Source organism: Sturnira hondurensis, unplaced genomic scaffold (assembly GCF_014824575.4).
Source record: "Sturnira hondurensis isolate 20B ecotype Veracruz unplaced genomic scaffold, ASM1482457v3 Scaffold0015509, whole genome shotgun sequence".
Classification (NCBI taxonomy): domain Eukaryota; kingdom Metazoa; phylum Chordata; class Mammalia; order Chiroptera; family Phyllostomidae; genus Sturnira; species Sturnira hondurensis.
The window spans coordinates 12,276,275-12,288,569 of record NW_028088140.1 but is presented as its reverse complement, the minus strand read 5'-3'; the positions used below and the strand labels follow the sequence as shown (position 1 = coordinate 12,288,569).

At 37.9% G+C, this 12,295-nt stretch overlaps 1 protein-coding gene and 1 long non-coding RNA gene across 2 annotated transcripts in view; one reads left to right on the top strand and one right to left on the bottom strand.

Moving 5' to 3' along the window:
• The window catches only part of ERC1 (ELKS/RAB6-interacting/CAST family member 1), a 549,219-nt gene that overhangs the window by 462,997 nt on the left and 73,927 nt on the right, over window positions 1-12,295 (top strand). The window contains exon 19 of the mRNA XM_037064795.1: window positions 12,015-12,203. Within this exon, the coding sequence (XP_036920690.1) occupies window positions 12,015-12,203 (189 nt within the window). The remainder of the gene's footprint in view (window positions 1-12,014; window positions 12,204-12,295) is intronic.
• LOC118999996 (uncharacterized) lies at window positions 854-12,092 on the bottom strand. The gene is made up of 3 exons (XR_005069217.1): window positions 12,010-12,092; window positions 10,463-10,470; window positions 854-863 (listed from the first exon to the last, which is right to left on the bottom strand). It is a non-coding gene; the product is annotated as an uncharacterized LOC118999996 (long non-coding RNA).

Sequence of the window (12,295 nt, the reverse complement as noted above, 5' to 3'; positions counted from 1 at the left end):
GTCAGTCAGTTCCATGTTGCCATGTCTCTGGTTCTATTTTTCTCGTTAGTTTATTTTGTCCTTCAGATTCCAGTTGTAAGTGAGATCATATGGTATTTGTCTTTTGCCAACTGGCTTATTTCACTTAGTATAATACTCTCCATTTCTATCCATGCTGTCACAAAAGGTAGAACTTCTTTCAGCTGTGTAGTATTCCATTGTGTGAATGTACCAAAGTTTTTTGATCCACTCATTTACCGATGGGCACTTAGGTTGCTTCCAGCACTTGGCTGTTGTAAATAGCACTACTATGAACACTGGGGTGCATAAGTTCTTTTGAATTTGGTGTTTCAGGATTTTTAGGGTATATTCCCAGAAGTGGAATCTCTGGGTCAAAGGCAGTTCCATTTTTAGTTTTCTGAGGAAATTCCATACTGTTTTTCACAGCGTCTGCACCAGTCTGCATTCCCACCAACAGTGCAATAGGGTTTTCTTTTCTCCACATCCTCGCCAGTAGTTGTTTATTTATTAATGATAGCCATTGTAGCAGGTGTGAGGTAATATCTCATTACAGTTTTAATTTGCATCTCTCTGATGGCTAGTGATTTTGAGCTTTTTTTCATTGACCATCTCTATGTCCTTTTTGGAGAAGTGTCTATTCAAGTCCTCTGCCCATTTTTTAATTGGGTTGTTTGTCTTCCTGGTATTGAGTTACTGATGTATTTTGGAGATTAAACCCATGTCTGTTGTATCATTGGCAAATATGTTCTCCCCTACAGTTGGTTCCCTTTTCATTTTGTTGATGGTTTCTTTAGCCGTGCAGAAGCTTTTTAATTTAATGTAATCCCATTTGTTTATTTTTTATATTCATTTTATTATAAACCCTGTTTCCTATCTCCTTACAACTTTGAGTACAGATTTTTTTTCCTTCATATCTGTATAAAGAAATTGAGAATCTTTTGTTTTGTTTTGTTGGAGTGATAATGTATCCTTCAAGATAAATTGACAACAGATTTTTGAGCTTTATAAAAGAAAATGATTCCCACATTTTTTAATATTGCAGAACCTGTAGCCTTTTATAATTTTTATAGACACGCCTGCACTGTAACAAACCATAAAGCCCTTTAAGTCTGAGAGCTTTGGTTGTTACTCTAAGAACAAGATATTTCTATTTGTAATAAGATTTCTAATTAACATCTCTTCCTCTCAGTGACCTTGTTAAAAATTTCATGGCGGAAAGCTTTTCTGAAAGAAAGGGTTTATTGAGCCAAATGCTAGCCAGGGAAGAACAGGTCCTGGGGGTGCAGTCTAAGCCATTGGCAGCAGGGCTAGATGGAGAAGGCAGCATGTCCTCTGCCCTTGAGTTCATAGGATCTTTTATATGCAGGGGTGGGCAAAAGTAGGTTTCCAGTTAGTACAATACAATACAATAATTATACAATAATACAATGATTAATATACAGTAATACAAGAACAACTCGTGTACTTCAAACTGGAAACCTATTTTTGCCCATCCCTGTATATAAATTATGTTTTGAGGAAGAAAGGTTTAAGTTGTTTTGAAAGAATTTGTATTAGCTACAGATAAGTGGGTGGGAAAGATGAAGGGAGGCTGTTCTTAAGGAAGGTGCATAGTCCTTAAGGAAGAATATTTACTATTGATTGGTGCTGGGCAAGTCCTGGAAGTTCATGCATAAGCAGGATGTGGTGGTGTCTGGTGGCTGATTACTTCTTTTTAGATGGCCCCTTGGGATTTAACACTAATTCAAAATAATATATGCACCCCTGTGTTCATTGCAGCATTATATTTGCAATAGTCAAACTATGGAAACAATCTAAGTGCCCATCAATAGATGAGTGCATAAAAAAAACTATGCTACATATATACAATGGAATTTTTAAAAAGTGAAATTGTACCCTTTGCAACAGCATGGGTAGACCTAGAGGATATTCTACTAAGTGAAATAAGCCAGTCAGAGAAAGACAAATACCATATGATTTCAGTGATATGTGGAATCTGCAGAACAAAATAAATGAACAAACAAAATTGAAACAGACTCAGAGAGAACCGGTAGTTGCCATATGGCAGTGGGGTGTAAGTGGTGAAGAGACTAGGAAGACAAATTGATAGGCTACAAAACAGTTATAGGGAAGTTAGTAAATCATGGTAAATATAGTCAATAATATGATAACTATGTGTGGTACCAGTTGGGGTACTGGAAATATCAAGGGGAACACTGAAGTATATGCTTGTGTAACCGCTGTACTGTGTACCTGAAACCAATGCATAATTTAAAAAAATATAGATGGCCCCTTGGGAATTGATTCAGAGCTCCAAGGAATGGAATTCAGGAATGTGGGCCCTATATTGTTAGTTGGTCCATAGCTGTTAATGGGAACTACTTTTGTCTGTTTCTCTCACTCTCTCCACCTGCTGTAATGTAATTCAGGACATCTCAGAATTAGTCTTGTCAACCTAGAGGTCCATGGACCTGAACTCCTAGTGGTAAATGAGTATTTATTATTCCTCTCATTTACCCAGTGTTAAAGAAAAAAATATTATTTACTTGTTAACGAACAGTAAGGCAGACTTTCTTTACTCGGGACAATCATGGTAGGTATAGGGACCACTGCAAGGGGGTGTTAGGTGGGGGGAGATGGTGCTCCACTCCAAATATAAGGAAAAGTGAAAATCTATTGCCAAGGAGGATGGTGGAGGCCAGTGGACAGACACTTACTAAGTGGAAACAAACATCAGGGATAAGGGGGATTCTGGTTAAATAGGGTTCTTCTTAAGATAGGCCAGAGTGACCAGACAGCACTTAAAAGATGGTGGAGGACAAAGAATCTTGTCAGATATTGAGCTTGATCAAATATCAAGGATGGGATATTCTGTTGTGGATTTTTTTTTCATTTTATTAAATTTATTTAGATGACATTGGTCAATAAAATTATATAGGTTTCAGGTGTACAATTTTATATCGTTGTATATTGCATTGTGTGCTCATGACCCAAAGTCAAGTCTCCTTCTGTCACCATATATTTGACCCCCTTTATCCTTTCTGCCTCCCCCACCTCACTCCCTCTCTGGTAGCCAGCATGCTATTGTCTGTGTCTGTGAGTGTGTGTTTGTTTGAGTGAAATCATATGGTTCTTTTTTTTTCTTTTTTTTTAAACTATTTAATTCTTGTTCAAGTACAGTTTTCTGTCTTGTATTCCCAGCCCTGCCCCCACCAGTGCTCCCCACCTCCCTCCCATTTCCACCCCCCACCTTAGTTATTGTCCATGTGTCCTTTATACTTGTTCATGTGAGTCCTTCCCCTTTTCCCCTGTGATGGTTCTTGACTTTTTCCATCAGACTTATTTTGTTTAGCATAATATTCTCAAGATCCACCCATGTTGTCACAAATAGCAATATTTCATCTTTTCTTATGGCTGAGGAGTATTCCATTATATATATGTACCACATCTTCTTTATCCAATTATCCATTGAAGGACGCTGGTTGTTTTCTTGTTTTGGCCACCATTAATAATGCTGCAATGAACATAGGGGTGTATATATATATATCTTTACAAATAAATGTTTTTAAACTTTTCAAGTAGAATCTCAGGAGAGGGATTGCTCGGTCGTATGGTAAGTCTATTCTTAATTTTGGGGGGAACCTCCATACTATTTTCTCTAGTGACTACACCAGTTTCATTCCCACCAACTTAGGTGGGAAAGAGGGTGAGGATGAGAGATTCTATAAACCAACTTAGCAGAACTCTTGCTGGAAGTAGTGTAGAGATGAACACAAAAGCCTAAAATTTGAACAAAGAATCTTTGGCACCAGAATACAGATAAGGGGGATGAGAAGTTAATGGATCCTAAGTGATTTCCTGGTCTACTAGTTCCCATTAGTTTTATTAACTAATAATAATATTAGTTAATAAAGGGATGCTGTAAGGGATGCTGAGGAAGGAACGCTGTTTAGTATAGAACCAACATTCTAAGTACTTAGTAAATATTTGTAGGAGAAGTAACATTATTCTGGATTTGTTGCTTTTTGCCTGTTTTTATTTCTGTTTTGGGAGATAAATATAAGATAGTCACACTTTATAAAATTTGTTTGGGGAATCAAATCGATATAAAAGAAAAAGTTTTGAAAGGGGGATTAGGATTTGGAGCTCTGAAGTGCCTTGCCTTTAACTTTAAGTTATCTTTTAATTTTTTTTGAAATTTTAGGCTTTTTTATGTGTTCCTAAAAGAAACACAGCTGTGTTATAACAGAAATTTTTCCCTTAACTGTTGCTCTCTAACTAAGCCCTCAAACTCACTCTCAAGCTACTGAAACTTTCCAGATTCCCAGTATGTTAATAGGATTTATTATGGAGATGATACAGGTGTACCTTAAAACCTATTCCAAAGTTTTGATTTCTTTATATGTTATCATGAGGGTGTAGACTAGGTAGGCTTGTTTTTGTCCAGTGTATCCCTTGCAAGAGAAGTATAAAATAAGAACTATTTTAAATGTATTTTTTTGGTTAGGATTAAGAATAAGTAAGGAGTATAACACCAAAAACATTTAGGAATTCCATTAATATCCTTCTGTTTGTGCTTCCAGTGGGAAAGCTGATTAAAAGGTTGGTTCTCAGAGACCATTAAGAATAAAAAAACTTGCTGAATTTCATAACTTGACATATGAAGATTAAGTCAAACTAAGCACTCAACTCAAGTCAAAAGGTTTACTTAGCAATTTAAGTGTTTGCTTTAAGTAAACTTCAAAATTAAAGTTAAAACAAAGAAATCATGAATTTATGCATTTTAATTCTAGTATACACTCAACATATTAGTTCTATTATTTCATGATTTTTAAATGTAAATTAGGACCACATCTTATTTCTGATACTCCCATCAGACAATGGCATTCACTAAATGTTGGTTAAGTGAATTATATAACTTTTTAGTTTAAATATGTGTGATTTGACTTGCAGTATATCTGATTAGTGTAGTAAAAATTTTACAAAGGTTTACTATATTTTCAAAAAGTCTGTTCTTTCACAAAATAGCTGTATTTAAGTGAGAATATACACAAAACTCTAAACCTTTGTGAAGAGACTAATACTGTCCTTCATCTTTCTCATCCTGATGTATGTCATTGACCAAGAAGATAAAGTTAGTTATTAAGGGGAAAAAGACTTTGAGACTGGACTCATGAATTTTATTTTCTTGCCTCCTTTTTTACCTTTTAGAATTTAGCTCTGTGCTGAGGTTTCTGGACAAGTGTACCATTAAGAGAATAATGCCTCTGGGAAGTTAATATGTTAATTGTTCTGGGGTTTTTTTGATGTACCGACGTTGGAGGACAGAGGTGTGATGGTAACCCAATGAAAAGCTAGTACTGCCACTAGCATATATATAGTTATTATGTGGACAGTTGAACTCTCCTCTGAAGACTTCACAGATGGAAGAACAAAAAGATTTTGTAGCCAATTAAGGGCAGTGAGCTAACCACAGAAGAATCATAGAAAATATAAAAATAATTTGCCAGGAATACAATAAATAGTAGCTTTAAAAAAAAGTAGCATCTTTGAAACAACAAAGCATTGGCACTCAGAAGTCAAATACCTTAAGCCCCAAATAATTTTCAGCAGCTATCAGTCTTTGTGATGCAAATATTCCATTCCTCTCCAAGTGAGGTCCTACAATGTGTTGCTACCAACTAACCGATATTTAGAGTAAGTGACACAGAAACAGTAGAGTGGGAAGAAAAAAGCAGACCATGTAGGAACTCATTAGGGACCTTTGGCTCTGCACATTCCATCCTGGTATTGAGAAGCTGAAAGTTCTAAGAAAGTATATTCGGATCTCATAGATAAATGGGCTCCATAAATGGAGTACTTAGAATTTCCAATTAAATCTGTATAAGACAGTGCAGGAGCAACCCATCTATATTCAAAAGTCCTTAGCCACCAAACCTTACATAAGAGAAAAGAAGGTTAATAAACCCTTTGGGAGGATCACGGTCCTCTGTCACCATATGTCATCCAACGCTGGTCTCTAAAGCCACGTTGAGGATCTAATATATAAGCAAATAAATCCTTGCCAAAAAAAAAAAAAAAAAAAGCCCTCTTACCAATAATTAACCAATACATCTCTCATCCCTTTTTATAATTTAAATTATTTTCCTTAACAATGTGGTGAACATAGGATTGGGAGAATATGGCTGTTTTGGCGTTATACTTGATACAAGCAGAGATTATAGGGGGGGGTTTAGAGGCTGTGTTAATAAGTTCATTTTTAACTTTAGTTAAAAGCTAAGTATAGCTTTTAGTTCTGTAGCTATAGAACTAATGTTACTTGACCACATTTCTGATTGTTTCTGAGAGGACTCCTTGTCAATGCGCTAAAGTTGTATGTGGACGAAAGACACAATTTACGGATTCTATAAGGCATCCTTTTCTCCTTGACGAGTGTCCCTCTTCCCTCTCGAGATTAGGCAATGGCAGTTCTACCTTGTGGGAAATGCAATTTCTTTTCTAACTGGCCTACCCAAGTTTTAGATTGAGGGTGGGGGGAAGAGATAAGGGCATTTCCCACAGATGACATGGGTGTCATGGTTAATGTGAGTGACATGGTTAAATGTGGCTTGTCAAGAAAGACTAGAGTGTTGTTTGTTGTTTTTTTTTTTTAAGGATAGATTTGGGAACTATGCTAGTTGGGCACTTTCATATACTCTCACATAGTAAACTGTAGGTTTTTGTTTTTGTTTTTTAGAAAGCAATTCTTTTTGACATCAGAAGAAAGAACAAATATCTTGTCCATTTCATTGAATAGATTTTTATTCTAGGAAAAAAATTTCAAATTCCATCATTTTTTAACTATTCAGTTGGACTTTAAAAAATTACAGTGCAGAACACTGTAGTGTTTTCTAAACAGTTAGCACTACATGAAATGCATTTAAATCAGTTTGAAATTCATCTCTAAAAATGGGGACCTAAAATGTCAATTTTTTAAAATTCTCAGCCATGGAGTAACAAGCTTGTGTCTTTCCATTTTACTGTGAGAAACCTGACCTTTTGATTATTGTCATGTATAATATTGTCCCCTTCCCTGACTGGTCATACTATTTTATGCCAGTTTTTCAATTCAAATGGTAATTACCTAAATCATCTTGTGTAGCCTCACAGCCCAGATGTAATGCCAGCCACACACACATGCACACACACAGAATGGTAGTCAGTTGAACAAACCCAGTGATTTTTTAAATCATTTTTATCAATGCACCTATGAAAAAATAGACAAGTCCAAGCTAAAAAAGGGGGAAATTAAAATAGATTAGCATTGCTTGGAAGCATGAGGGATGTGCTAGTAGAACCACATGACTAGACAATTTAGTTATTGAAGGGCAGATTGTACATGCACTTAAAAGAATATTGCCTTTAAAGGTTACATTTTGGAATTCTTTCTGAACTTTCTACAGCGTATGCATTTATTTTCAGAAATAAAATAGGGTTTTTTTAGAGAGATTAATGTTGTTTGTGAAAAATTGTACAATTTCCCATTGTCCGTATCCTTGGTTTTATTGAACCAATCTCTTCCTTTAGCAATTGGTAGTGTTGATATGCCTGTCGTAGCATAGGTAAGAAATGCCAGCACAGAACTGGTGCCACTAAGCCTGCCCATCATGGGTCTCTTATAGAGCCCAACAGGTTTTCACACCAGCACCTAAGTGTTTAACCTTTGCCCTTAAATAATTGTCTGTATGTGAGAGATTAAGAAATAAAAATAATGCTAAAATAAACTCACTTTTTCTGGTTAGCCTAGTCAGACTAACTTCTATATTGTATTATAATACATGGGCATAAACTCTGAACTCTCATCTTTCAGTAGGCTAAAGATTGTTTTAGCCACTAAGCCCCGGCTCTTCTGTCTTTTAATTTGTCATGGAAGTAATATTAGAAATAAACAAAATGTGGTATATTTATAAAGCAGCCATTAAAAATTATGATTTCCATTAATAGTGTAACTTTGTAAAGAGTACTCGCAGTATAACAGTAAATTGGTAAACAGTATGTCAAGTAAATGTAAAGTCTGACAGTTATTAGAAGTTGATTAATATAAGTTACTAAAAAACTTGGGCCCTGGCTAATATGGCTCAGTGGATTGAGCACCAGCCTGTGAACCAAAGGGTTGCTGGTTCGATTCCCAGTCAGGGAACATGCCTGGGTTGTGGGCCAGGTCCCCAGTAGGGGGCGCTTGAGGGGCAACCACACATTGATATTTCTCTCCCTTTCTTTTCTCCTCTCTAAAAATAAATAAATAAAATCTTAAAAAAACACTTGGAAGAAAATTACTAAAATGTTTCAGGTGGTATTTTGTTGTTCTACTTGTTTATTTTGTTTTTTAAATTCAGTTATTGATAGATATGTACTTATTGCCATTTTATTGTTTATATTTTCTATCTTTTTTTCTTCTTCAAGAAGACCCTTTAACACTTCACATAATACTGGTTTGGTGGTGATGAACTCCTATAGCTTTTTTCTCGTCTGGGAAGATCTTTATATGTCCTTCAATTCTAAATGATAGCTTTGTTGAATAGAATAATCTAGGTTGTAGGTTCTTACTTTTCATCACTTTGAATACTTCTTGCCAATCCCTTCTGCAGAGTTTCTATTGAGAAATCAGCTGACAGTCTTATGGGAGTTCCCTTATAGGTAACTAACTGCTTTTCTCTTGCTGCTTTTAAGATTCTCCCTTTGTCTTTAACCTTTTATATTTTAATTACAATGTGTCTTGGTGTGGGCCCCTCTGGGTTCATCTTGTTTGGGACTCTCTGCACTTCCTACACTGGTATGTTTATTTCCTTCACCAAGTAAGGAAAGTTTTCTATCATAATTTTTTCAAATTCCTTACTCTTTCTCTTCCCCCTCTGGCATCCCATCATGCAAACATTAGTACACATGAAGTTGTCCCGTGGACTCCTGACACTGTCCTCATTTTTTAGGGAGGATTCTTTTTCCTTTTTGCTGTTCTGACTGGGTGTTTTTTCTGACTGCTTCCTTATATTCCAAGTCACTGATTTCCTTCTTGGCTTCATCTACTCTACTTTTGTTCCCTGTAAATTATTCCTCATTTCAGTCAGTGTATCCTTCATTTATTATTGGTCCTTTTTTATACTGTTGAAGTTCTGGAAGTTCATTAAGCATCCATATAACCAGTACTTTGCACTCTGCATCTGGTAGATTGCTTGTCTCCATTTTGTTTAGTTCTTTTTCTGTAGTTCTGTTCATTCATTTGGAACATGGTGTTTTTTTTTTGTCTCCTCATTTTAGCAGCCTCCCTGTGTTTGTTTCTATTTATTAGGTAGAGTGTCTATGTCTCCCAAGCTTAACAGAGTGGTCTAATGTATAGTAGGTGTTCTATACAGTCCAGTGGCCCAGCCTCCTCAATCATTCAAGCTGAGCCCTCAAGGTATGCCCTCAATGTGGGCTTTCTGCACTGTTCTGTTGTAGTTGAGTCTTGATTGCTGTTAGCACATCAGTAAGAGGGATTTGCTCTCAGGCCAATCAGCTGCAAGGACTGGCTGTGAACACTGACCTCTGACCACTGTGGAGGATAAGCTCTACAGGGGCCCACCTCACAGAACAGGAATTACTTCAGCAGGACTCTTGAGTGTGTCAGTTGTAGAGGTGGTTGGGTCATGGTGCTTTGATGTGTTCTCAAGCTGTTCACTGGGGCCTCCAGGAAGTGTAGGTCAAGGTCAGCCACCACCTGTGTTCTTCCCAGGACCACCAGACATGAACCACAAAGCAGTCTGCAAATGGTTGCTACTTGTGCTGGGTTGGGAGGTGCCTGGGCAAGGCCAAGCTGTGAACCAAGGCCAGCTGCTGCTGTTGCCTGGCCTGCGCCCCCCTAGCAAGAGGTGCAGGGTACACTGTGGTCAGATGCTGCTTGTTTGAGAGATTTTAGGAAAATCTGAAGTATGAGCCAAGACAGACCATTTGTGTGAAAAAGCCACTACAGACAGCTTACGTGGGCCTGAAAGTTGAATGGGATGGGGCCTTGGAGCTAGGGCAGGGCAAACAGCGTGAGCCAGGTCAATGGAGTGTCAGATATGGTACCCACGTGCCAGCTCTGTTGAGGGTGTGGGATTTCAGAAAAGGAGCAATGGCTTCTGCCAGCACTTCTGTCTGGCAAAAAGTTGCCCCACCCCCAGTTCTTGCCCTGATGCTTGACAATTTACTTCCTCCTTGTATGTCTCTGGTGCCTTTCAAGCTGCTGCTTCAGGACTTGAGCTCAGAAGGAGTGGGTCCCAGTAAGGCTGTGCATGGGCCCTTTAAGAGGAACTGTCTGGCACTCCAGAAGCCCTCTGTTTCTCTCAGCATCAACCCCCCACTGGTTTTTTACAGCCAGAAGTTATGAGGATTTCTCTTCCTGGCACTGGAATCCTGTGCTTGGGGGCCTGGGGGGGACTGGCACCACTCATTTCTCAGACAGTACCTCCACAGCTAAAATATCTCTCCCAATTTTTATCCACTATACATGGGTGTGGGACGAGCACATTCCACTTCTCCACCCCTCCTACCAGTCTCAATGTAGCTGCTTCTTTAACTCCCTAGTTGTAGGAATTCCAGTAAGCCAGATATCAGGTTGTTCTGAATGATGGTTGTTCTGTAGTTTAGTTGTAATTTTGATGTAGATGTGCAAGGAAGAAGGTTCTGCATTTGCCTATGCTACCATCTTGACCAGAAGTTCTCAGGTGGCATTCTTGATGGAATATCTGTAGGCTATTTTATTATTTCTTTTGTAGTTTTACATGTTTTTCAGAGTAAAATATGTGTTGATTTTGTAATTTAAAAGTATATAATGTTATTTTCTTAAAAAAAAAAAAACTTCTAGAAAGGAAAGCAGCAGTCAGTCCTCTGAGGAGGCCAGGGAGAAATCAATGTCACTACTGAAAGTCAGATTATTGAGCTCCCTATTCATTCGGTAGGTCAGAGGTGTAATAATGATGAAAATGCCAGCCCAGTGACATATGACAGGTGCACACCTCTGCTTTGCAAACCCTGGGAACATTTTGAGAATTGCCAGCATTTTGGCCATGTTTTGCAGCTCTCACAGCTGTTGTGTATCAAGCAGATGCTGCTCTAACATTTCAGTTCTGAGATGTGAGATAGGCCCCAACTGTTCCTAAACACCCCAGGCTTTGACCAACTACCAACTACCTGACCCAAGAGTACTGTCATGAGAGCTGTTAAATGAAATTCTGGGGCAGAAACATCTGTTATTTAATGTGCTTTCAAAGGCAAAGGAAGAGTTGTTCATCCAGGGCGAAGGGAATATAATATTTCAAAAAAAATAGAACAGGACCACTGTTCAGGAAAGACACAGAACCAATGTTACAACTGAGAGAATTTCAGAGTCCATGACTGTGAGTCCAGTATTTGGTGTTACATAAGGAGTTACCAATCGCTGTTTTAAAAGAATCTCAGATAGCCACTATGAAATGAACAACAGGAGCTTATGCCAGGATGAGGCAGGTTAGTAATGAGTTCACCCGTCACATCTCTTGGCCAAGGAAAACACCCATCTTCTCCAGAGACAGACTTTTTCTTCCATTCTAGGAGAAGGAGGAACACATGAAGTATATGTTGTTCAGTTTTTCAGATGAGCAAATTTCACTAGCAATATTTTGTAACCTACTCATAAATAAATGGAGAGAGAAATTGTGAGGTAACTAGAATCTTTATCAGAAATGTCATCCCTATATAACATTAGTCCTGTGCTTTAATCCCCTCCCAAAGTATGGCACTTTCAGTCTCATTGATCCATTAAGCCAACATTCCCTATTCGTCTCCCAGGATGGTAGTTGGGTGTGACACTGTAAATGTGCAGGGATGTGGAACTGTTTCATTTTATAATCCTGAAGTTGTCAGTAGTCATTAGAAGAGCTTTAGTCTTTTGTCAGTTTTCTTTGATTTGGGAGGCGTAAAGATACATAAACTTCTCATTTCAGATTGACCTTGACTTTCCTCATTTTTTTTCACCTCAGATCATTCAGCCTCTCTTAGAACTTGATCAAAATAGAAGCAAATTAAAACTGTATATTGGACACCTGACAGCCCTCTGCCATGACCGAGACCCCCTGATCCTTCGTGGGCTCACTCCACCAGCTTCCTATAACTTGGATGATGACCAGGCAACTTGGGAGAATGAACTGCAGAAGATGACCCAGGAACAGGTAAGTTGCTTGAATTTTGATAAGACCCTATTAAAATTCAACTGATACTTGAGTTGTTGTAATAAAAGCTACCTTGGAGAATTTAGTGCTCA